General features: G+C 41.9%; 2 protein-coding genes across 3 annotated transcripts in view; both read left to right on the top strand.

Moving 5' to 3' along the window:
- CHMP5 (charged multivesicular body protein 5) overlaps nucleotides 1–14650 on the top strand; it is a 15552-nt gene extending 902 nt beyond the window's left edge. The window contains exons 2-8 of the mRNA XM_034761393.1: nucleotides 3143–3247; nucleotides 4578–4624; nucleotides 6717–6810; nucleotides 6890–6961; nucleotides 9029–9137; nucleotides 12830–12942; nucleotides 13497–14650. Coding sequence (XP_034617284.1) covers nucleotides 3143–3247; nucleotides 4578–4624; nucleotides 6717–6810; nucleotides 6890–6961; nucleotides 9029–9137; nucleotides 12830–12942; nucleotides 13497–13547 — 591 coding nt within the window. The 3' untranslated portion in view covers nucleotides 13548–14650. The remainder of the gene's footprint in view (nucleotides 1–3142; nucleotides 3248–4577; nucleotides 4625–6716; nucleotides 6811–6889; nucleotides 6962–9028; nucleotides 9138–12829; nucleotides 12943–13496) is intronic.
- A 2839-nt stretch (nucleotides 14651–17489) lies between these two features.
- Nucleotides 17490–26831, top strand: part of BAG1 (BAG cochaperone 1) — a 34501-nt gene continuing 25159 nt past the window's right edge. For both annotated transcript variants that reach the window (XM_034761392.1, XM_034761391.1), the window contains exon 1: nucleotides 17490–17587. In XM_034761392.1, the coding sequence (XP_034617283.1) occupies nucleotides 17545–17587 (43 nt within the window). In that variant the 5' untranslated portion in view covers nucleotides 17490–17544. The remainder of the gene's footprint in view (nucleotides 17588–26831) is intronic.

Below are 26831 nucleotides of genomic sequence, written 5' to 3'. Positions count from 1 at the left end.
CCCCCCCCCACTGCCTATCTATATTCAGACTCCTATGGGCAGACACACTCAGAGCCCAGGTCTCTCAATGTTTTCTCTGTTGTTACCGACTCTATTCATCCTTCCAAAGGGCTGTCACACACACCTCCTTTCTTTTCTTGTTCTCTCATAATTCCCCACTGCCTGCCAATCCCAAATAGCACATTGTGGAAAAGCTGGACTGGGCCCAGTGGGAAGCCCACACCATGCAGTTCAAAGGATGGCCAAGTCACATGAATACCATCCTCAGGCTGGTGAAGAATGATGGGATTGTTCTTAGCACAATCTCTGCCATGGACGAACTTGCTGCAAAACAGAGTAAAGACATACAGAGATGTGATGGGCTTGTTTAATTGTCCTTTAAATAATACAAGTTGAGAAGTATTAATAGAGCTGTCAAACATGTAGTTGAGTGCCTGACTGCTATTGTAATGTTCTTCTTGAAAGAAAGTTTAGGAAGACATTTAGGAGATCAGACCACATGGTGTGGTGGTCCTTTTGGCCCTAAAACTATATGAAATGCAATCTTCCAGCAAACTTTCGCTTTAGGAATCATACCTTTCCTCTATATATTAAACAATTAAAAAATGAGGAAAAAGAATATGGTGCTTTGAGGTATTTGGCTAACTTCTTGGAAGATTTAAATTATGCAGCATTCTAAAAACAAATAGACTTTTTAGCCCTTATGGCGGCAATGAAACCTTCCAAATGTGAACTGAAACTACTACAAAACTGATTCACAACAGTTTTCTGGAATCTGCAGATAGTCTGAAACAATTCCTGTAAACAAACTGCCCCATTCATCTCAATGGGTTGTTACCTTTTCAACCTAATGATGGTCCTATTAAGAACAGAATTTAGGTGCTCAACTGTGCCTAACATGCAATTGCATCAACTGTGTGTGCACATCAGATAATTGCATATGCTAGTGGACAAATAAACAAATGGAAGAGATGTTCATGGTCAGTGTCTGGGATAACTTTTCCTACTGAGTGATGCTCCTTGCAATTACTTTATTAACTAAAAGTGCTTTGCCTGATTTTCAGTGGTATGCTGTAGAATTATTCTTTAAACAGTAATTCTTCTCCAGTCTTGTAGACAACTCACTTGTGTAACAGGTACAATATTTAGTATGTACATAACAGATTCCATAATAAGGAAGGGAATGATGTAGTGGATTTTTAATTGGCCTCAAAGTGTCAATATAGAGAGTAGTGTTCAGCGATGAAGATAGTGTACACATTGTGAGGCTCTCAAAATTGCCTAGTTTAATGCATGTAAATATTTAAATACTACATTATCAATTTTGGACACTTCTTTACACTGTTTGATGGATAGTCTTAGCTGCTGCCTCAATCCTTTTAACATTTCTTTATATTTACGTTTGTTCTTTTCTAGTTGCTCAGCAATGTATGACAACTAAACAGGTGTCTGTGGATAGACTGTAAGGGTACAATTAGTGTCAATGATAAAAATTTAAGAGTTGATAGAGGGTAATTAAGCCTCACCTTTTTCGATATAAAAATAATTCTTAGTGCAGAATAGACTACAAGTAATGCATAATATAACAATCCTTACCAAGTTCAATTATGCCGATATACTGATAAAAAGAATGCAAATTATTGGGAGAGGTAATTCAGTTTTAAATTAGGTCAGGGTTCACCCCAGAACAGTTACTGAAAATGTAAGGGTACTCTTCACCCTTTTCTTTTTCCTGACAGTTTATATTGGATTGTACATTGTTATCTTATTATTTACTCCTGTTTGGTAATTTATTTATTTTTTTTTCAGTAAAACAACAGAAATTAGTAGTTTACTTCAGACAAGTAGTCAGAATGCTTAGTTTGGGGCGCAAGAAGGCATAATTAGAATCTTAGATATGTCATGAGAAACAGAAGTTTAATATTTTGTTCTGGAATAAATTTGTTACCCTCACCATGGGCCTTTCATCTGGAGATAAATGCAGTGCCTCTGTGTTTGTATCATTCACTTGTACAGGAAAGAAAATGGTTTTAATAATGAAACCCATTTCTCCTTTGTGTATGTTAACTGGGATTCTCCTTAGATTATGTGGAGAATTTTCTCCTACTTTGTACACACACGCTTTTTTGTATATCAGTGGTTTAAACATAGAACTTAAAGACTCTGGACTCAGAGGTTTAAATTCCAATACAGCCAGCTCAGTCCTTTGGAGGCAGAGAAACTGAGTTCCATGCACTCTGCAATGTAGGAATCTTTCCAACATCACCTTAAAACTGAGGTTCTGTCTGTTCTGTGTACATTAGATTCTGTGGCATACATAATTAATTAGGAGAGTCTGCCTCAGGGTCTTATTTAGTCAACCTGTTATCCAGAATGATGTGCGCTAGTTGTCCAAATAATAATTGTCCTCCCACCCTTGTGATGGTTGAGTTAAAGGGTAGATGGATGTTTGTGGAGAGCTTTAGGACCCTTTAAGAGTTGTTTCAAGGCACCATAAATGTACAATATTTTTAAAATGTACAATTTATTTTCCTTTTATTAATAAAACAGCTGGCATAGTGGAAAGCTTAAAGTAAATCTTTCAGTGCCAGCTGTAGCCAGGCATTTTGTCTCTAGTCTGGAGAGAGCTAATATCAATTGCTCTGCATAGAAAATGCCCCTGGCAATAGTATATTATCAATGTCCTCCTCCAAGCTGGCGCACACTGTCTCTTTGTTTAGAGGAAAAAGGGGTCTAACAGAAGGATAAATGCATCAGAATTAAAATGTTGACAGATTACCTATATTCAGATATTATGATACAAATTGAATTTGCAAATTTAATGTCATACCACTGAGTAAAAATGTAGTATGATTGTGTGCGCCTCCCTAGTAATGATTCACAGAATGAAAAACATAAGTTTTCTGTGAGACACTTCTCTGAATACATAAAGTCAATAAGAGAGTCTGTTTTTTTAATTAATGCTATTAGGAGGAATCTTTGCCACTTTTTGTCCCTTCCAAAAACCTTTTGACATTTTAAGTCTAGCTTGTATAACAGCAACTCTCAGTGTGAACACATTTTACTTCAAGGACTACAAGTGCCTGGAAAAAAATCTTGAGTGTTAGCAATGAATTTTTTGTCTGTCTTCCTTGTACCACAGGTGGATAGCAGAGCTGAGTCAATTGACAAGAAAATTAGTAGGCTCGATGCAGAACTGGTGAAGTATAAAGATCAGATGAAGAAAATGAGGGAGGGACCTGCAAAGGTAAGAATCCTATTTGGTGTACACATGGGAAGGTGAAGTGAGTCACACTTTCAGTAATTCACATAATGGAGCAATGTCATAACCAGTTCTCCAGGTTCTTAGAAGTATCATTACAAGTGCTTCCTGCAATCTTGGGAGAGAGTGGGATACGATAAGCTTGTCTGTATTCTCAGCTATTTCCCAGATCTGTGCCCTATCGGTTGCTAGTCTTGAAATAAAGTTGCATTTTCATAATGCTACTCTGTGTAAAACTAAAAAATTGACTACAAAGTCAAATACTTTTATTACCTCCTTTTTATATCTGCATCAGGCTATTAGAGATCGTAGGCTTGGTCAAGCACTCTCTGGCCATCCAGTCACACTGTGTTAAATTGTCTTCCTCTGCTCTAATCACTGTCTCTCTTTTCATAGTTGTCACAGATTTCACTAAATTGAACACCTACCGTGGGAAACATTAAAATGTCAGTAAAATGCTAAATGTAAACTTTGTCTCTTTTTTTTATTTTTAACTGAGAAATGCAAATGAGATCTCAGTGTGGTTAGGGGTAAGGATGGAAGTGGAACCAGTTTGCTTACTTTGAGGCTCTCTCAGGTAGAGCTTGCAAACCATAATATGGAGAACAGTGGTGTGAGGAGAGGAGGAAGCAGGGAGAAAATGCAAGAACTTAGAAGTACAATCTGGGTATCCCTGTGAAACCAGTAGGCTTCCTTGGGAGAAGGGAGTCTGTGTTCCTTTTCTTGCTTTCTCTCCCTCCTTCCCCTGCGGCTCTATGAGGTCAAGTCTGCAGGGCAGTATCCTGGGTTCATTTGCGTATGGAGGAGATTCCAAATCTTTCAGAAATGGATGGGGGGGAACCCCATGAGCTTGAGAAATGGGGCAAACACCTAAAGGAAACAATTGTTAACAAAGTTTAGTTTGTTTTGAGTTTTAAAGTGAATGGAAATTCTTCATGCATGTAGTGATAGCACCTTACAAAGCATTATTTGGTTGATACTGACCATTGAAATGTTTTTGAAAGGTAATGTCCAGAGAAATTTGCCATTTATCTGAGTGTGTTCTGCTTTTTGGGTGTGTTTTTCCTTTATTTAAACAGAAGTTATATGGGGTTTCATTATTACCAACATAGAGAGATGCCTGTTTCAATACTTACTATGAGTATTCATTGTGACTGTTAATTGTGTTTAACAGCTCTCACAGATTTAAAGAAAGGACCTCTTACAGTAAAAAAAAATAATAATTTTATGCATTAAATATTGTAATAGTGTAACCCAGAGCAATTAAATTGTTACCTTTGCTTTTACTAACAACTGGCTGTCATTTCTCTTTCAGAATATGGTAAAACAGAAGGCTTTGAGAGTATTAAAGCAGAAGCGAATGTAAGTTTCAAACTTTCTTAATCCTGATTTAGTGAAATTCTGTTTAGTTTTGGGAAGATTGGCACACTTGCCACTTCCTCTTCCCCATTTTTGTGCTATGTCTTGTGAGTATTCTTGCAAACAAATCATGGAAGATATCGTAGTCAGCTGTTTATAAACATCCAGTTTTTGATCTTGAAGTATCAAAGCTAAAAAAAAAAAGTCAATGTCAGCATGTCTGTGCATTATTTGTATATAAATAGGTTTGATATTTAATATACACATAATATTATATAATGTGCAGTACTGGTACACCTTGAATTAAAACAAAATGACTGGTAAATCATTGAAGTTACACTTGATTTTCTGTCTTGCTTTTATATAGAGAGAGATGGGTATTGCTGCATGTTATATAAATTTCTACTTTACATGCATGAATCAGCATCACAGTAAGTTCTTTATATGCACAATCGATGGCTCCTTGGATCTCACTGGTGTTCTTAACATTCCGGTTGGACCCAATCAGAGCACTCTATGGGATGAGCTACGTTTCTCCCATATTGCTGTGCCATTAGTAAGTACAGTAACTCCTCACTTAACGTCGTCCCAGTTAACGTTGTAACGTCGCTGATCTATTAGAGAACATTCTCTTTTGAAGTTGCGCAATGCTCCCTTAAAGTGTTGTTTGGCAGCCGCCTGCTTTGTCCACTGCTTGCAGGAAAAGCAGCCCATTGGAGCTAGCTGGTGGGGGCTTGGAACCAGGGTGGACTGGCAGCCCCCATATCAGCTCCCATAAGTTCCCTGTGCAGCAGCAGCCGCCCAGCAGGCTATCAATTGCTGGGCAGTTCAGGTGTCCTTCCCTCCCACTGCCATGTGCTGCTCCTGCCCTCTGCCTTGGAGCTGCTCCGGGAGCCTCCTGCTTGCTGTGCAGGGGGTTGAGGGAAAGAGAGGTGCTGATGTCAGGGTGTCCCTCTCCCCCCATTCCTGCCCCCTCCCCCCACTCCTGAACAGAGCTTGGGGGTGGAGGAAACAGGGCTCAGGGTGGAGGGAGCTTGCTGGCAACTGCTGCTGCTGTCTCAACTTGCTTATCTACTTAAAAAGGCATTGTAGTTAAAGTGGCGTCCGTGTACTTAAAGGGGCAATGCACATCTCTCTCTCTCTCTCTCTCTCTCTCTCACACACACGCACACTGTGTGTGTGTGTGTGTGTCTCTCTCTCTCTCTCTCACACACATACCCTTCCCCCCCCCCCCCCCCCCCCCCCCCCACACACTTTGGAGGTGGAGGTAATGGTGCGCTCCAGTGGGATAGTGTGCATTTATCATCTTCGGTTTCTACAGGGGATGTTTGCAGGTCTATTGTGTCTCCTCCCTCCATTCATGCTGCCTTGTAGAGTGCCAGGCTACATTAACAATGTGTTAACCCTTGAGGGCTCAGCCCAGTGCTAGTTCATCATTTAGCAGTAAGGCATTCCCTGGGAAATATCCCACCCTCCGACTCCACCACTCAACCAAGCTTCACTATCATCATTGCTGTATACAGTATTACGTTTTTTGTTTAAAACTTATACTGTGTGTATGTATGTGATATGTCTTTTGTCTGGCGAAAAAAATTCCCTGGAACCTAATCCCCACTATTTACATTAATTCTTATGGGGAAATCGGATTCACTTAATTCATCGTTTTGCTTAAAGTTGCATTTTTCAGGAACATAACTACAACGTTAAGTGAGGAGTTACTGTAATGCACTCATCCCAAATTTGTCAACAAAACCTTTATATCACAACAAAGCACACTATATAAACCTGTGTAAACATGGGCATGCATGGTTTCCAACCATCTAAGCAAAAGTTTAATTCTGCATTCAGAAATAGCTTTATCAAGTAACAAACATAAATACATAGTCATGTTCAATGGCCCCTCGAACAAAATTAAAATGACTATTACTGAACACTGTTTACAAATAAGTAAAGAGCAAAGGTTGCTTTCTATTTTTGTATCCAAGTTTGAAAAGTGCTGTTTCTCTCAGGTATTTTGCTAATTTAATTAGGGTTACTTACAAATTGTATGATATACAGTAATGTTTTAAACACAGCATTTGTAATACTTTAACAGGTATGAACAACAGCGGGATAATCTGTCACAGCAGTCTTTTAATATGGAACAAGCCAATTACACCATCCAATCACTGAAAGACACAAAGACAACGGTATCAGTAAATTCATTTCAAGTTTGCTTTATTTATAAGTGCTGCAGTAGATAAAAGCATCTTGTCTGACTTTTTCTAGGTTGATGCTATGAAACTGGGGGTGAAAGAAATGAAGAAGGCTTACAAGCAAGTCAAAATTGATCACATTGAGGTGAGCATTTGTACTGCTTACTACTAAACTATCCAAATATACTGTTAAAATACTCAATAGTGACTATTACTGTGCACACAAAGTTTATTTGGAATTAAACATTCATTGCCTAAACCAGAGAGAACAGTGAAAATGAGCCAACTGCACAGCTGATTGCTTCAGTCAGAAATGAGCAGCTCTACAGCTTTTGTTAAAGATGAAACTGATCTGATTTTCTATACACTGCTAAACCTGATCATTGGATTTTTAATTCCTCTGACTGCACAACCAAGCACTTGGCTTTCAATTCATCTAACCGAGTTATCCCACTGGAACTACTTCTCTGCTCCAGCCACTTTTTCCTCCCAAACTTTATGATGATCTGCTCTGGTTATGTACTCCTCCCACTTTTGCTTCCTAATATTCTTCCATGTTACCTTTGTTTCTTCCCTCCTTCCAAATCGGTTCACCATGTTCCCAACCTCTCCTCTTGGTACCTCCTGAAAACACAATTCCAAGAGGTCTACAAGGCTTAGTCCTCCCCTAAGAAGTTTTTTACTAAATAACTATGACTTTGCCCCAAAAATAAAAGTGCAAAGGCTAAAACACATTCTAAACGTGACTGCTACATCATTTTATGGGTGTGTTCTATCACCGTTTCTTTGTTTATGCACAGGGTCTACATTGTAAGCCCTTTGGGGGCAATGCTTGTTGTCTTATCTGCATAAGCATTTAGTGTAAGATTTACACTAAAATCTGTATGTTTATTTTTTTTTAATTGATTGACTTCATCATGGCACAACTCAAGTTAATCCTCATTCTTTAGAACACCCAGATAAGCTTCTGGCTTCCTCAAATTTCTGTACTTGAGGTTTATTCTTTTTAAGCCTCCCAATTAGTGTTTTCATAAGTGTTAGTTACAAATATGCATATATCCTTAGCACTGAGCATAAATGTGTCTATGGCTTTCAATTTTGGGTCTCTTCTTCCATGTCTATAAATTGTTAAAAACCCAAGTGTCTGAGCTGAAAATATTGATAAAACAAGAGTTTGATACACAATACTGTATTTGGAATTGTGGAAAAGACTTCATTGTCTTCTAGCTAGACAATCATCCTGATGTGGACCTACTTCCATCTTCTCAACTCTATTATGAAATATAATAATGCTTTGGATTGTCCCATAATGTCACTGGGCTGATCACTTTGTGTATGGCTTTTGATATCTGAACAGATGTAGCATATTCTGTGGGAACAGCCATTCCCAAGTCTACTGGTTTTTGGTGTGTTTTGTGAAATCCTATCTAATCACATTTCCCCATTCTTCCAATCCATATTGGTTCTTTCACTTCACTCTTTCAGCTACTTCTGATCCCACCTCCCCCTTCATCAGTGGCATGAGTTTCACAGCTAACATTCCTGCTCTGATCTCTCATGCTTTAAATGTCCTTTCAGCCCATTCTAAATGCTTCTGACCCCATTCGAGAATGTCCTGCCATCTAATATGGCTTTGCCATTGGTTTTGACTGGCTTCATTTGCAGTCTTGGAAGTTTAATGTCTGTTTTAGTATGCATAGAATCTATTAAGCATGCTAGGAGATTTTCATCATTTGATATGAATGTAAGTGAGGAAAAAATGGTCCCTGCACTTCCACACTAGAGTTCAGTGTATGAAATTTAAAAAAAAATCTAGTTTAGTTTTGCTTTTTAGTATGTGCCTCATATCTTCCTTCTGCAAGCTAACACTAGATTCTAGTTTTTTTAAAAGTCTTTTAAATTCACTCTGGAGAAGTATAAAACAACCTGCTACGTTCAGAGATTTTGGTGCCAGTTACCCTCCCTCTGTTCTAGTCCATATATATATAAAAATTAATTTTTTAACCGCTGAGAACCCAGACGGTTACACCAAGTGCATAATTAACACAATATTTTAGTCTTATAGCAGGATTTATAAATTAAAATGACTCAGCAGAGTAGCTTGTTCTGCAACATTAGCTCCTGAATCACTTCTGAATTTCAGTGTATCGTTATAGTTGAATCAGCTTGTAACTGTGCAATTGGGACAAGTTTAACTTTGTTACTACTACAGGACATACAAGACCAATTGGAGGATATGATGGAAGAAGCCAGTGAAATCCAGGACGCACTGGGTCGTAGTTATGGAACGCCAGAGATTGACGAAGATGATTTGGAAGCAGGTTAGTGAGTATAGGGAGATTCAGCTGTACTTTTAGTTCTTCTGTAAGAACACAATTTCTTAGGGTTCTCTCCCCCCCGCCCCTCGCCCCCCAAAGAAATTAGTAGATGGCTGATTATTTTTAACTCGGAAGTTGCACAGGCAAAAGCACAAGTTAATATGTTAAATAATTGGCATTTATAGAATTTTGTGGTTACTGAAGAAAAAAATCTTTTTTTTAATTCTAGTTTCTCTCTAGTGCTTTTCTGTATCACTAATTGTCTTGTTAAGTAACATCAATTTGTTTGGCTCAGATATAGATGGTTGTTGCTTCTTTATTGGAGCAGTTTCCCTCTCCCTCAGCATTCTGAATATGAATCCTTCCTGCATTGTCAGATGTTGCTTAGTGCACAAACAATGCTCCACCATCCATGTCTATCCTGGGCTGCTGTTTGTATGTCCTCTTTGTTGTGAAGCCCCATAAGTTTTCCTTTTCAGAGTAGTATTTGATGGAGGGATTCCGTCAGTTGGCCCTGTGACGGGATCCCAGGAGAGGATGCCCAGGCTGCATCCCGAAGTGATCAGTGAGGAGACATTCCTGTACTCCCACTATTCCTTCCCCAGTTTCCTCCTCTGGGCCTCACCCTATCCCCCCAAGACACATTTCTCTGTGCTCCCTAGGAAGGGGTCTGTCCCTTGTTCATCTGCAAAACTCTGCCAGCTAACAACTGGGACAGTTCCTTAGCCATTGAGAACACCTCTCCTGCCCCTGATCTTGAGGGCATGTTGCCTTCTGCTGGAAAGGAGCTAATCTCAGCCCCTCCCATACTTGGAAGCATGTGGCTTCTCTGTGTTAGTAATGGGAATCCTCATCTGAGATTCCCTGCCCCTTCTTTGGGCTCTCCTCCTAGCATAGGGCATTTATTCCTCAAATTATCAGTGGAATTGCACTGATAGTTCTTCTGTTTTTACAGGAGATTTGGGATGAGGGTTAGAGGAATGATTTTGGGGAGGTGAGTACCCAGCCTCTCAGCCACCCTTCCTCTTGCTAGGGATAAGCTTTAAACACCTCTTTCAGTGGTTTGTTTTCAATAGATGCCTGGGTCTGTTCAAAGGCATCTGCTAGAGATGCCGTCTCATCCACAGACTTTACATTTTTGTCCCATCAACACTGCTTTACATCAGCCTTGCATATGCCTAGGAAATGCTCTTGAGCCACAAGATCAAACATTCCCTCAAAGCTGGTAACATCTTTGCCCCTCACCTACTTTCCCATCACATCTTTCATTTTGTTCACATGTTCCCCATTACTCATACCAATATCCCTCTTAACTCTGTATGTTTCAGGGGTAATCTGAAACCTTTACAAAATAGTGTTTTTAAATTTACAATAGTCTAAAGCAGTGGTTTCCAAACTTGTTCCGCCGCTTGTGCAGGGAAAGCCCATGGCGGGCCGGGCCGGGCCAGTTGGTATATCTGCCGCGTCTGCAGGTTTGGCCAATCGCGGCTCCCAGTGGCCGTGGTTCTCTGCTCTAGGCCAATGGGAGCTGCTGGAAGCGGTGCGGGCTGAGGGACGTAGTGGCTGCAGCTTCCAGCAGCTCCCATTGGCCTGGAGCAGCGAACCACGGCCAGTGTGAGCCGCTATCGGCCAAACCTGCAGACGCGGTAGGTACACAAACCGGCCCGACCCGCCAGGGGCTTTCCCTGCACTAGCAATGGAACAAGTTTGGGAACCACTGGTCTAAAGCATCCTCAATGGGCATTTCATTAAATACAGTCAGAGCTTTACTAATTAATTTTGCAATTACGGTAGGAACTTTCTTGGCATCAGGGATTTCATGCACTGCATGCAGCCTTTCAAATGTGGTCAAATATTCAGCAATATCATCTGCCTCACATGCAGGACATAAATGGTCCCAATTGTGGATTTTTGGTGTGATGGGGATTGGTGGGTTCTGGTTCTGCTTCTCTAGCAGGTTCAGTTGGTTTTTGCTCCCGCTCTTTCTTTTTCCTCTCACTCCTTTTCTTTCCTCCTGCTTTTCCTTTATCTCCAGTTCTTTCCGTTCCAATAATCTCTCGTTCTCCCTTTCCTTTTCTGCAACCTGCAGCCTAAAAAGCTCCAACTTCACAATCACTTCACTGCTTTCAGTCATTTTCCTGCTTTTCTCTCCCTACTTCCAAACAGAAAATAACAAACTGCTAGCTTCCTCGTGACTGTCCTTAGCCACCACACTTAAAGCCTTACTTAAAATCTTTACACCAGTGTATGAAATGCAAATCTTCCTTGATACAACAAGCTGTGTATTTCACCCTACTTCCTTGATACAACAAGCTGTGTATTTCGCGCCACTGGAACAGGATCCCCCTGGTGTGCAGCCTGGGACTGTGGGACCACTGTTCCCCCTTAACTCTCTCTAGTCTGGGGCATCCCTCACAATGCCTTGCTAGTACCAGCAGCAAAGCCCTCCAGGTGCTGTTATTGCTCAGCACAACTCTCCCCTCTTTCCCCTTCTCCCCCCAGCTAGATTGCATGAATTCTCCCAGAGCCACTCATGAATCATACAGGGAAAGGCATCAGCCAAATCCCTCCAGCTCCCAGCACTGTACCTCAGGAATAGACGGTCTTGAGGTGCTCAAGATGAGCAGTGCAAATGTATGTATTGGTTCACCACTTCATCAATGGAAAGTAGATATACAGCAGCCTTTGCAAAACCTGAGCAGATTTACCACACACTTCAGGCAGACTCACTGGTAAAGATAAATAGTAAAACAAATTTATTGACTACAAAAGATAGCTTTTAAGTGATATTAAGTGATGGGCAAAAAGTCAGTTAGTTACCAAAAGAAAAGAAAATGTAAGCACGTAGTCTAAACTCTCAATCCTATTAGACTGGGCAACAACTAGACTAAGCAGTTTTTCCTCACCCCACTGATGATGTAGTTAATAGTACACAGATTTCACCCTTGAAATCTGGGACAGTTCCCTCAGTTGGAGTCTTTTGAGTGTCCTTGTTGCTTGCAGCGTAGGTGGGTGAAGGAGAAGGGCCAAGCCTGAGACCCCTGTGTTAGATTTTATACCCTCAATCCATGTGCTTGTAGAACACAAGTCCAGGCATGTCTGGGCATTGCTGAGTCTCCAGGCAAGATTGAGCAATTCTCCTGGTGTGGTCTCATGCACGCGAGTCATTGAATTGTAGCTCCCTTGCTGGACAATGGTGGTTGATGGGTTGGTTGATACCCTGCCTGGGTATTGATTACTTTCCTTGCTGTTGCCTCTGGGGAGCTAATATCTGGCTGATTCCCCAATTTACATTGTTTTAGTGACAACCATACAACAAAATTCTCATAACTTCATATGCATTAATGATATACATATATGGATAGAGACTTTCAGTAGATCATAACCTTTCCCCTGATACCTTACAAGGCATGTGTTATATGCAAGATCACAATTTTATAAAAATGAGGAATATGGGGGTTACTCCAAGGTACAAAATGTCACAGCCCCTTTTGCGTGTTCCTCTAGCTGCCTTATGGCATGTCCACCAAGGCAGATCCTCTGGTTTTGTTCTTAACACATCCCCCAGTAACTTCCTTTACATGTATTTTTTTTTCCTTGCCAAAGAAATCCCTTGCTTAATTTAACATCACCGTGATCGATCAGTCCTTCAGCCCTCGTATAGCTGTAACGTATGTAATGTAATTTAATTTCAGAACTGGATGCCTTAGGTGATGAGCTATTAGTTGATGAGGACAGTTCCTATTTAGATGAAGCTGCATCTGCTCCAGCAATTCCAGAAGGCACTCCTACTGACGCAAAAAACAAGGTGGGCCTTTTCCCCTCTCATTTAATAAATGTACAGTAAACTTGTTTTAATCAGTCAGTCATGACACTGATAAAGCTGTTGCTTAATGGAAAGCCTTAAAGGTGGAGCAGAATTGTGCTTAGCATGTTTGGAGATGCTTAGGGTAGTCTCTTGTATAGATTTCACTTGTATGCTTTGGGAGGCCAACTTTACTATACGAACTAATGTTGTCTTTCTGCTGTAAAAATCTATTTCCCCAGAAGGAACTGACTGTAGTTAGTTGAAAGGGCTGTCATAGTGTACTTAGCATTTTTACATGTTTTTTTCAAGCAAATCTAAACCAGCATTTTTTCCATGTTCTTCCAACTTTTTTCACGTGGCTTTTGTATGTAAGCATATGTCTGCAGATTGATGTTCAATTTTCACTTTTTTTGGACTATAATAAAATGGATAAATGAGGTCAGCTACAGAAAATACTGATGCCCCTATTTGGTCTTGTAACTCCAAACTATAAAGTAATCTTAAAGGTTGTATACCTAATTGATTAAACTATATCTTTTTTTTTTCCCCCATAGGATGGTGTATTGGTGGATGAATTTGGATTGCCACAGATCCCTGCTACATAAACATGCATTTTTAGAGCACATTGGAAATGGCAAGTTATTTCTTACAAATCAAATCAGCAAAACATTTTTTGAAATCCTGGAAAACTTGCCTTTTCAGTATAACCTTAATATCACTACATCTTAAAATGCAATATGAATGGCTGGTGGTGTTTCCTTTCTTGGAAGAAAGTTGATATACTACTGACTTTTCTATTAGAGGAGAAAAATTGGCACAATTTCCTTCAGTGGATGCATTCAATCTACTAGGTTTTGATTATCCGGTGTTTTATGGAAGAAGTAGTACATGAAAAATAGTGGTGGCTGTTAATAGTTGAGCTTTGTCTTGATCTGATTTGTATTATATTTCTGTTTTCTGAAACAAACTAAGGCTATGTGGCTGCTTACCTTCTGTAAGATAGCTTCCTTATTACTTACTGTACTGATTTAATAACAAATGGATGCGTTTTTAAGAATACTTCAGTTCTGAGACTTGATATTGTATTTGTAACTCTTAATTACAGCTGTAACAAATAAATATATACAAAGGTTATCTTTAACCTTATGTATTCCATTTTGACATAAAAGTTTATACCATAGAGTAGCTTATCCTCTTGTGTGGTGTTTTTGGTAGCAGTTTTAACCTGTCCCTTGTTTTCATCATTCAGCATTTGAGCATGGGCCCTCCCTTAACATGCTTGGTCTAAAGCTGGAGGTTGGTCATGATCCTCAAACTTCTCCACCCTTTCATACATCTCCCTTTTAGAATTCCAAAATAGCATTTCTGTAAGGCCATTACTACTGCTGTGCTTCTCCTCCTGTCCTGAGTCAGGGCATTACAGCTTTCTCTGACCACTATTGCTCTGTAGATTGTCTAGCAAAAAGTGGTTATAGAACAAATGGCCATCTCCCTTTCTTTGGACCCATTGGCCAGAAGAGTGAGAGTACTCTCCAACTCAGATCTCTTCTACTGAAGATTGTATTGCCAAGTCTTGTAGCAGACTCTCTTTCAGAACTGTCTATGGCCCAGATAGTTTTCCATTTTTATCAGGAATGAAGTTATACAAATGTTTGTTGTACAGAAACTGAAACTTATTTATGCTTAATAAAGCTATTTTTCCAACATATATTTTAAGAACACATCCCTCCTTAATTGTAATCAACAGTTTGGTTAGAAAAAGTAAACATTCATATATAATCAAAAATACAAAATAGTTTACCTGTAACCTTAGTTCTTGCTAGTAAATTTTCCTTCAGCTAAAGAATCAAGCTATAAATAATAATAACAATAAGCCTTAGAACTGTTAACTGGTTGGGAACAGAGAGCCCTCAATTAGTAAACTTGTACATTAGAGAAATGTTGCCTGGAATGAAATGTTGCCTGGAATAGTCTACACATGTGACATTTTCTTCCCATAAGAGAAACTGAAGGCAAAGAAAATAATTAGTTGCAGTACACATACCCTTCCTAAATCTAAGTGGTGATGAACATACCTAAGTACTGTATCTAGTATAAAGCAGAATTTTAAATTGTCAGATTTCAAAATCTGTTTAAAATAACATAGATGGAAACTGGATTTTAGATCAAATTGTTTTGGACATGTATACAGCATTTTATGTAAATCATCTTCTGTTAATTTAATCTAAAGAAATGTAAATAAAACATTGCATTACAGGATTGATATTTTTAAACTATTTAGTATGGAATCAAATATTTTACACAGATTGTGAAGTGACAACAAAAATTAGATATCTTTAGGATCACTGTAAATCTGTATTCCCATTGCATTAGTTGTTGGCTAACTCCAGTTAACTATGCATGAGAATCCAGTATTGTCTGGCCAGGGGAAGCAAATAGTTTAATAGAAGAATATTGCCCTTTGGAACTGTTTGGAGATTGTTTTTAAATATTTTAGACTTATAACTTAAGTTAGAGAACCCATCTTCCCAATAGAGGACCTATCAGAAACTAAATTGAAATTGTATATGATTTTTAGCTAAATACCCAAGAATCATTTTTTACAGTGAGCAAGGCAAACTTCTGTTTAAGAGACATCTTAGAAAGCATGGGATTCCAATTACTATCTTTAACTAAGTTAATTACTAGAGTTGGTCTAAAAATATAAAAGCAATCAACATTTCCATCCAACATTTTGATGGAAAAAACAATTTCAACAGAATTTTTGTTCTATTGTTGACCAGCTGTATTAATTACCATATTTATTATGGAGACAGGGAGGGGAGATAATTTTTTATTGGACCAACTTCTGTTGGTGAGGGAGACAATTCATTAGCTTGTATCCTTTACTAAAAAGTTGGTCCAATAAAAGATATCTCCCCCACCTTCTCTCTCTAGTATTCTGGTTCCAACACAGCTACCACACTGCATACAATGTATTTATTATGAACATTTCCTTCGTATACTTATAAAGCACTTTCCCCTTAAAGTAAATAGCAGTATGGGAAATGTTCCCTGCTTGCCTTTTTTTAGTGGGGAAAAAAAAGAAAAATCTAACCACAGTTATGACAGTAAATAATTAAAAAATAGAGGGTTTATATCCCTTTCAAGCTGCAGGGCATAAACCAATTTCTGACTACTGGGGTTAGGAGGAAACCTCCTGGGGACATGTTATAAATGCCCACTGTATTGTACCTTCCTGTTAAGTTGCTGGTACTGCCTGCTTTTGGAGACAGGATATTGGACCAGATGGACCGCTGGTCAGATCTAGTGTGGTATTTCCTATGACTGCTGACAGATCAGGTTGCTTGGTGTTTTTCAACAAGTTATCCATTTGTTGTAGTTTAAGTGCTAAAATAGTAATGTCAACATATTTTTTTTCCAAGTTGCTATGAAACTGACTGTTGGTGTAATCATACTTGCACTCTTACTGCAGATACTCCAAAGTGCTTTTCTTGTTTATAAATGGAAATGCTCTTAATAAGGAACATGCCTGTTTCCTCTGGGCGGCAATGAACAAAAGCAAGAAGTGTACAATTGCATATTGTAGCTCTCATTCAATTTTCAAATTTGCAGATGCATAATTATTTGCATTGATTTTTAGGTTGGCATAGGGTATCCTTTTGCTCTCCTCGTTAAAATGTGCAAATATCCAGAACTTTTTTAGAAAACTGATTTACACCTTTTGTGGGCATTTTTCCATTTTTATTATTACAGTGGTGTCAATTCTGTATTTGAGGATTAGAAAAATTATCAGTGTTACAACTTCACCCTACGTGAATGTTTCCTGATAAAATGCAAAAAGATCTACTAGAGAAGGGACCAAACGGGTCTGTGTTCATAGAGTGCAACAAGCTTAAGGTGCCAGTTCTAAAAGAGAAAAGTGCAGAAAACAAAAGTTTAACATGTGTAGGCCATAGGTCAGGACAGCACAAACTGAACTTTAATTACAGCCTGATCTATGAGCCCTGCGGCCCCAATCCTATAAAGATTTAAGGCCGTGAGTGGTGTCATTGAAGTGAATGGGATGACACCGTGTGCAAAGTAACACACAAGCGAATTGTTGCAGGACTGAGGACTAGGTTCCAGGAGTCCTGGGCCCGCTGGCAGGGGGCATAGAGCATCTCCCCTTCCCTGCTGGGGCCATTAGCCGAAGAGCAGCAAGCGGGGGTGAGGCGGGCTGTATATCTGCACGCCCCGAGCATTCAAAAACTGAGTCCGGCAGGGCCCAAACCATCAGTAGCCGAACAATAGGACGCGAGGGCCTGATTCCCATCGCTGCGCGAGCCGGGCGCGCTCCTGGAACCAGCCGGGCAAGCCGGGACCGGCCTTCGTGGGCTCGCGCAAGGCTCCCCTGGGTCTGTGGGGGCGGGGCGGGACCCGGCAGCGCGCCGCGGCCCGGGGGTTGCGTCACCGTGGCGGGGGGGACCGGGCTGGGACTCCCTTCCGGTGTCCCCAGCAGCGGCTTCCGCTGTTTCCCCGGCTGGCCCGCAGAGCTGTTTCCGGCGCGCCCCGGAAGCACTTGGTGGCGGCGCTTCCCTGCAAAGGCAGCGGCGGGCGGAGATGGCGTCGGCCGGGACCCCGGTCACCGTGACCGTCACCTACAGTAAGAGGCGCCCAGGGAGTGCGGGGTCAGAGGCCGGGTCTTCCCTTCGCTGGCTCCGGCCGGTGTCACTAGGGGTCCGCCCCGGCCACTGCCCCGCCCGGCCCAGCCCGCTCGGCTCCAGGGCGAGGCGGGTCCCGCCTTCGTGGCCGGGTAGGGGAGCGCTCGCGCCCCGCTGTCGCAGCGGCCTCCCAGCAGTCAGGGCCTGGGCCCGGCGATGCCCTTTCCCCGGTGACCCCCCGCCCGCGGATTGGAGCCGGGAGCTTTGCGCCCACAGCCAGGTCCCGTGTCCCTAGCGATCAGCGCCCCTCTCTGGCTCAAAATATCCCCTGCGCGCGTCCGACCTCGCGTGCACCGTGCCCGGCCTGTGGCTCTTGTAGCGCTGGACCACACGGTGCTTAAACAACAAATCCCGCAACCCCACAAGGGCTTTGAACCAGCCGCACAAAATCCTTTTTGCTTTGCCTTGATATGAATAGTGCAGTGGCACAAGCCCAAATTTGGGATCGTGGTCTCCTTGTGCTAGGTGCTCCGTGCTCAAGGAGGAAGAGAGAGTCTCTCTAATAAAGACCTGAAACAAAACTAATAATCTAGGCACTGATCCTGCGGTCTGGTCCCTCTAGGTAGACTCCTCTGCCCATGTGCAACCAACCTAAACTCAACATAGGTAACATGGGAGTTAATGCTCTTTTTTCTGAATATATGCCTAGACAACTGACAAAAACAAAATCAAGATCTTTTTGGAAAATGTGTCAACAGTTTTGATGTATTTAATAAATACAAAAAGAACAGGAGTACTTGTGGCGCCTTAGAGACTAACAAGGTGCCACAAGTACTCCTGTTCTTTTTGCGGATACAGACTAACAAGGCTGCTACTCTGAAACCTGTCATTAATAAATACAGGGAGGCAGTATGGCCTTGTGAATAGAGCAACAACTACCTGGGTGTATTTGAGCAAATCACTTCACCTATCTGCCTTTATTTCACTGTCTGTAAAATGGGGATAAAGATATTGACCAGCCTTTGTAAAGCTTTTTAAGATATACTGATGAAAAGTGTTGTGTTATTATTATTACTTATACTGTGAAATACCCATGCAGGTAAAGAGTACTTGATTTATGGTAGAACAAGAAATCAGATGAGAAAAACTCATACATTTCAAGAAGGCTGATGTTCCTCCTGACAAAAAGGATATAGGCGTCTGGACTTTTAAGTTCATCATTGTAGTACAATTGTGCAATGATCTAGATATTTAATCTATTGACAGGAACTTTTTGCTGCAGTTTCATTCTTGAGGACTTTACTTCATGTTTACAAAGCAGGGCCCCGATCCTAGGGTTGTAGGAGTGTGTGTGAGGGCTTGGCTACACTTGCAAGTTACAGCGCATTAAAGGAGCCCCGGGCACACTAGCTCACTACCACACTGGCAAGGCACGTAGAGCGCTCTGACTCCACGGCTAGAGCGCTCCTGGTACTCCATCTTAACGAGTAGAATAACTTTTGATGCGCCCCCGTTGGAGCGCCCCAGCGTCAGTGTGAACGAGGTGTTGCATTACTGCACTCTGATCAGCCTCTGGAAACGTCCCATAATCCCTTTAAGTCAAGTGGTCACTCTTGTCATTGTTTTGGATATACCCTTTGAAAGCTCCGTTTAACAGCGGCATGCTTATCTGCTCCGAGACAAAGCAACCATTACTGTGGACTGCTGTGTGTGAGAGAGAGAGGCGGGGAGGGGAGGCGGAGGTCTGCTGCTGTCTGAACTTACAAGACAGCATGCTTACATGCTCTCAGCCCCCCAAAAACCCACTCTTTCTCACCCCACATACACACAACGCACTCCCGTTCAAACTTCACCTCCACCTCCCATTTGAAAAGCACGTTGCAGCCACTTGCATGCTGGGATAGCTACCACAATGCAGTGCTCTCTGTGGCCGTTGCAAGAGCTGCTAATGTGGCCATGCCAGTGTGCTGTCAGCTGTCAATGTGGACAGACTACAGCGCTTTCCCTACTGCACTCTACAAAGGCTGGTTTAACTCAAAGCGCTCTACATCTGCACATGTAGCTATGTCCTAAGTGTCTGACAATAGCAGTGTTGTGTTTCTTTCCTGCCTTTCATTTGTTTTTAAGTATCCTGGATTATAATCTGTTTAGGGCAGGATTGACTCTCTCTTTGTTTGATTAGTGCCCAGAGTAATGAGGCACCAATTCTGACTGGAGTCTTTAGCACTGTAATGGAATGGTAAACCATATTATACTTTTCAGCCACAAGGAACCTTAAAGGATCTTATAGTGAACATATCTGATGTGTATTTCTGAGCGGTAAGCTCTGTAGTCAATGTATATCTGATACAGAAGCCTGCCCTTCTATTAGCAGCCTTGCATCCTACCGTGTATAAGTACATGGCAGGTGTCAGAAGTAAACTAATGCCAGAAGAGAACAAACAGAAGGTATAAAGCAACAAAAGCTGCAGAGAGAGGGAACAAAGCAACAAAGGTTGCAGGATTTCATCAGTATGGTACTTTTCAATGCCTCACAGAGCTTCTGCTTTACAGGACTTCACAATGGACAGTCTGGAAGCAGTATTTTACAAGATTTCAGATTGCTACAAAGCTCCACCAAGAAACAAGATATTTAGTCAGCTTTTTTAATTTGAGTGATGGGGAAGCAGGCAGAGCATATCTTTAAATCCTTTGACTTTACTGAAGACCGTCACAAAGATGACTGTGAGAGGGTTCTGGCTATGTGTGATGCATACTTTGTGCCTCAGAGAAAATGTAGTTTATGAAAGAGCATGTTTTCACCAGAAAATTCAAAGACCAAGGGAAAATGTTGAATATTTCATAAGAGCTCTGAAACTGCAAAACTTGAACGTATCAGAGACAGGCAGGTTTTTGGGTTAACAGATAAAAATCTTTCACAACAACTTCAATTGAAGATAGACTTCACTTAACCCTAGCCACAGTTATATAGATAATAAAGTAGCCTGAACTAATCAAACAGCAGAACAAAAGGCAGGAACAATGTCAAAAATCTGAAATTAGCTTAGAAGCTGTAAACAGACACTTGAGTCATTATCATAAAACACTGAGGCAAGGGGAGAGAACTTCCAGGCTAAGGGGAACAAATTCCAGCCTACATGCACAAGGCATGGAAAAAGTCGTATGTCAAACTGTATATGGAAACTAATTGTGGCTTGTTTTTTCTTTCTCCTTTTTTCCTGGGTGGGCAGGTTTCCCTGTCACATTAGCATGTTTGAAGGCAGGCAGTCAAAGCAGAAGACTCCAAGGTTGAATGTCATATCCCTACTGATCAAAGTAATGATCGACAGATCTTGTTAATTACATGTTTTTTTTTATTATGGAATAGAGAATGGCAAGAAAAGGGAATTAAAGAGTTAACGAGTGAGTTAGTAGGAAAAGTGTGACTATAGAGAGCAGGAGAGGAAGGATGGAGAAGAGTATGGAGAGTGAATTTGTCACCAGGGACTTTGAGGGAAGTGGGATGGAGTAGATTGGAATAAACAGCTAATCAGTAGACGGAAAATAATGTGCAGAGGCCAAGTTGTAAAATACAATATACTGACATGATTGTGTGTGGTGGGTGAGGGACAGAGGTTCCAGTTGAGCCTCTTCCTGTATTGTTGATACCCTGGCTATTAGCAGCATAAGTGTCTCTTTGTTCCCAGGGACCAAAACCATTCCCCAGAGCTCTTGATCTACTTCTCCCAATCTCAGGTAACTGGATGTGGCTTTTTGGGGACTGGTGCCAATCAAGTCTGGGTGAGCCTTGCCCATAGTCCTCTGCTACTCTAGGCCTTAAAAGTGTTTTTAACATATGGGAAATTCAAGCAATTCCCTGGTCACGTAGAAATATAGAAATTGCCAGACTGGATCACAGCCATGGTCAAGTTAGTCCAGTATATTGTCTCTTGACAGTGGCCAATACCAGCTACTTCAGAGGAAGATATAAGAAACTTTCCAGTAGGCAGTTTAACATACATCTCTTCCAGGGTATGAATATTGCTGTCTAATCCATGTTTGGTTGGCTCTTGTTTGCTTAACAATTGTTGTCATTATTTTAAGAAATAGTATTAAGATTAAACTGACTCATAAAATTAAATGGTAGATTTAAAATAACAGGTGTTAAATTTGCTCTTGTGTCAGTCCAGCCTAGGGAAATTACTTTATATCCAAAGCTTTTTACATTTGTTACCAGGCTAGTATCTAGTTTGCACCTAAGAATGGCTCTTCCATAATATGTTTCAACAAAAATTTAAATAAAATACAAGTCACTTGTCATGCATCTCATGTCATATCTTGCTTTTAACAAAATTAAATCATCCTTTCTCAGAATAGTTGCATTGTGAAATATAGTAGCCCTTTAAATTGTTCTTACCTGTAATATAAAGGAGCAATTCGTAATTGCACAATACCCTTGCTTTCAAAAATTACACTGCACTGAAAACAACCAGAGGTCAGCCAATGTCTCTCACCACTGCAATCACAAGAAATTGATTGTGCAGGATATGGCCAATTTAATTTTAATTACACACACAAAAACTGGGTTAAATGAAATGTTATTAAGGTTGCAAGGTCAAGCACTCAAAAGTAAGGAATGTCAGAATTAAGGTTGCCTTATTTGGCTGCCTTGTAAGTATGCATTTTGATAGTCTTTAATTACATTATCACATACTGTTTTTTCCACTTGACCCTTGCCTCCTTCAGTGCACAGGGTGGATGTGATCTGCAGATAAATCAGGGTTCTTTAGTAATGAAGGCTGTTATCTACAGAATCGCTGCCTCATTTGTTGCAGAAGTTGGAAGGTGTGTACGTATTGTGGAAATGGGGTGAAGAGAGGGGATGATGGCAGGCCTAGGCCTAACCATAGCTAAAGCCCTCCCTCCCCCATCTGAGGGGAGGGACCAGTGGACACGAGCCACAACTGAATACTGGAGACAACAAATGAAAAAACAGGGATGGGAGCGAAGGTCATAGGGAAAAAATCAGGTAACCAGAAGGGGACACCGAGCGGAGATCCACTGACAGTACTCACTGCTCCAAGGCATCTAGAGAGTCAGTGGATACCACCCACAGGAACTCTGCTTGGAGGTGGAACTGTACAAGTGAACGGAAATAGGTCCCACAGTTGCAGAGCACCCCCTTGTCCAGCTTCCTCCACCTGGTATGATGGCTGGCCATCTTGGCCAGCAGCAGCAGAAGGTTGATAAGGAGGTCCTGCAAGTTTGTGGGGCCACAGATGGGGTGTGCAAAGATCAGGAAGTGTGGGGGAAAATACAGCCAGAACCTAAGTAAGAGGTTGGGTGTGCGCCAGGGTCTCCGTCTTGCCACAGAAAGGACAGATGTCAAGGGAGTTTGTGAACTGTGCGAGGTACATGCCTGTGCTTATGGCTTCATGAAGGAGCCACCAGCTGATATCCCCAGTGGGTCATGGGACCAGCATGGAGTACAGACTGCCCCACTGGTGTTCCTCGCCCTCCTTAGGTAGCAACAAGTCCCCCCATTTGGTGTTGGGGTGGGACACAAGAGCAAGGAAGTGAAAGTATGAAGCATAAGCACATGCAGATGTTTCCTGGGCACAGTTCAGAGGTGGACTGGCTGGCTGGTGTTCAGCCAACTTAGGTTGTGTGTCTGAGGCAGCTTGGGAGGCTTGTGGGGCAGGGGCCCGATGACAAGTTCTAGAGGGCCTGGGGTGAGAGGCAGGTGGGGAGCAAGAGGCAAAGCTGCCCTCATTTCCTGGAGCACACGATGGGTGACATGGGGTGGACAGCCCCATGCGTTGACTAAGCACTATCAGATCCCTCTGATCGTAGTCCAGGAGGTTTCCAACTTTGGTACCAGCCAGGACCAACTCCAGCGCACCAAGGGGGTCTCCACCACCTGCACACACAGATGGGGGTTGTGCAGCAGGAAGTCCTCCCCCTCGGCGGCTGTTATGAACCTGGTCGCGGAGTCTAGCTTCCAGGTCTGTGGAGGTCCTGGTAAAAGACTGGCCGCTCATAGAGGTCTCGGGGGAAACATCTCAGCTGGAGATAAAATTGCTGCCGGTCATATTGGAGCCCTTGGAGGAAGGTGTGCGCCAGCATGCTAAAGCTGTCTCTGCAGGGCCTGGAGGTGGAAGGCATGGACCTGGCTATGGATGCAGACCAGGACCTGTCTGCCCTCCTTCTTGCAAAGTATGTAGTGAATGAGGCAGCGGATGGCAGGAAGAAAAAGGGCAGTTCATGGTTAAGATAGTAGAATGCTGATCTAGAGAACTGGATTCTAACCCTGCCTGTGTCACAGAGTTCCTATGTGATGCCAGTCAAATCACTTAAAACAAACTTTTGCAGAAGTGCAGGGCACCCACAGTTGCAACTGTGCTTTGAACTATAAGGTGCCAAGGCAATCTTAATTCTGGCATTTCATAACTTTTGAGTTTGTGACTTTGCAACCATAATAATGTTCTTTTAATATATGTGTGTGTATGAGAGAGAGATTTCCTAGCTTTTTAAAAACAAACTGAAAAAGCAGAAATTCTGTCATGTTGACAGTCAGCCAGTATGGTTGGACACTTTAGGTCCACCACTTGAGCTAAAGGAGTAACTGAGAACAGTAGTAGGTTGTCATCCTCTATGTGAACCAGCACTAAAGGGGGATGAGACACTTTGCCAATGGGTTTCACAGATATTTGCTGATAGTAGAGTGTTAGTGAGACTCGGGAATCTTGTGCTCCATTCCAGGCTATGGAGGGAAGCATGTCTAGTGGGCACAAACTCTTCTGCCCGTTCCCCTGCAAACTTGATCACTTCTGTCCCATTCCCTGTGACACTTCCTGGGGATACCAAAGGTTGTGCAGCATCTTGCTACCAGCTGCAATTAACACAAGGAAGCTTTGTCTGTTCCTGCTGTGGGACAGTTCTCTAATACCACCAGCCTCTGACAACAGAAGCACTGCCTTCCAGACCTCCAGAGGCCCCACTCTCTTTCTCTTTACAGATTAACAATAGGCACTCTCCAACCCTCAGGTCCTCCGAGCATACAGAGTACCCAGCCCCTGATCCACTAGACATGCACAGAATTCTCAGATCCTCTGCTCCCAAAGGAACAGTACATCCCAGCTTACCAGTTACACCTTAGATCACCACTCCACTTAACACACAGCACATAGATATATGTATAGTTACAAACAAGACATTTATTTAACAACGAACAGAGATTCAAGAAGAAGCAAGTGAAATTAATGGAAACAAATGGTTACATATAAAATAAAATCATAATATGCTTCCTAGAGCCTAAATAACTAACAACAAATTCTCTCAAAGGTTAGCTCACCCAAAATTTCTCTCCCAGCTTCAAACAGCCAGTCTGGCTGTAATCTTCCGTTCATAAAAAACAAGCATGCTGGCAGCTTGTGCCCTTGGTGAAGGATGCAGAGAGTGCCTCTGTCTCTGTTAGAATCCAAAAATTCATTGGTTTATTTCTTCCTGTAAACATCATCTTTTGAAGATATACAATCCCTTCATTAGCATTTGGCTTAGACGATAAATGGGCATCCATTGTGAAGTATACAATATTCCATCTACATATAGCCAGAAAGGTAGATAAGTGTCTCCTGCCTGAAAATAACCTATCACCTTCCAGTGACCAGCCCCACTCTGACATTAAGAACATAATTTTCAGTATATAAATTTAACTCCTTACATATTATCCATACATACATTTCACAATGAGGACCAGAGTGACCCAGACTTTCAGCAGAGATCTTACATGGCACTTTTTGGTGAACTAGTATGTAGGCACTAGATCCAGGGGATCCCTGTAACCCTTTTGCACTCCTGTGCAACAACAGGTCCCTGGGTCATATCCCCTCCCACGTGTCCCAATCCTATGTCTTCCCCACCATAGGCTTCTTGTCCCAGGCCCATCCTCTTCATCTGGTCAGTCCCAGTCCCTACTCGTCTGGCTTTTCATCCCAACCCCAGTCTCATTGCTCAGTCCCAGTCTGTGTTCCTCTGACTTCTCATATGAGCTCAGTCTTTCCCCCCATCTCAGACATTCTGGCTCTGTCATAAATATAAAGGGAAGGGTAACAACCTTCCTGTATACAGTACTATAAAATCCCTCCTTGCCAGAGGCACAAAATCCTTTTACCTGTAAAGGGTTAAGAAGCTCGGGTAACCTAGCTGGCACTTGACCAAAAGGACCAATAAGGGGACAAGATATTTTCAAATCTAGGGGAGGTGGGGGGGAGGAAGGCTTTGTTTTTAAAAAGTTCGTAGCTGTTCATGTGTTCCTTAGGCATTTCAGCTGCCACCTCTGCTAAGGGTCCACTGAGCTGCAGTCTCAGCTCAACCATATACTGGTCTGTAGAGATGTTGTACCCAAGGCAGGCCCTTTCGAAATTTTCTAAGAAGGCTTCTGTATCATCGCCTCCCTTGTAGGTGGGGAACTTTCTGGGTTGGAAAGCGGTACCTGGAGAAGGATTGCTAGGGTTGTCTGGTATATTCTGCTTAGCCCTTATCCTCTCTAACTCCATTTCATGCTTCTGGGCCTCCATAGCCCTCTTGTGAGCAGCTTCTTCTCTGGCCATCTGTCTATCATGTTCTTTTTGTTTCTCTTCATCCTCAAATCAGGCTAATTCCAGTTTTTTTCTGGATGTCACTTTCTGTCGTCCTAGCTAATCCCGAGAGTAAGAAAGAAAAGAAAAAACAGCTTGTGAATTTCCTGGCTGTAGCTAACACCTTTGTTAAAAAAAACCTAACACCTTTGCCTCCAGGCAAAGAGAGAGCAAAGGAAAAACAAATTCCAGCTGTTCTCAGCTCCTGCTTTCCCCAAGCAGCTAAAAGAAGAAGAAAAAAATCCTGAGGTTTGTGCTTCTGGTTCAAAATGATCCCACTGCTCTGCCACCATGTCAGGGTCCCCTCCCCATTCTGAACTCTGGGGTACAGACATAGGGACCCCCATGAAAGACCCCCCTAAGCTTATTTCTACCAGCTTAGGTTAAAAACTCCCCAAGGCACAAATTCTCCGTTGTTCCTTGGATTAGGTAACGCTGCCACCACCAAGTGATTAGACAAAACTCAAGGAAAGGACCACTTGGAGTTCCTACTTTCCCCTAATATTCCCCCAAGCCCTTAACCCCCTTTCCTGGGGAGGCTTGAGAATAAACAAGATGAGCACAAACCAACCTTGGGTTTTTTTAGACCACTACAAAAAACCAATCCGATTTAAAAAAAAAAAATAGA

Source organism: Trachemys scripta, chromosome 2, assembly GCF_013100865.1.
Source record: "Trachemys scripta elegans isolate TJP31775 chromosome 2, CAS_Tse_1.0, whole genome shotgun sequence".
NCBI classification, from domain to species: domain Eukaryota; kingdom Metazoa; phylum Chordata; order Testudines; family Emydidae; genus Trachemys; species Trachemys scripta.
This window is presented reverse-complemented; position numbering and strand designations above follow the sequence as displayed.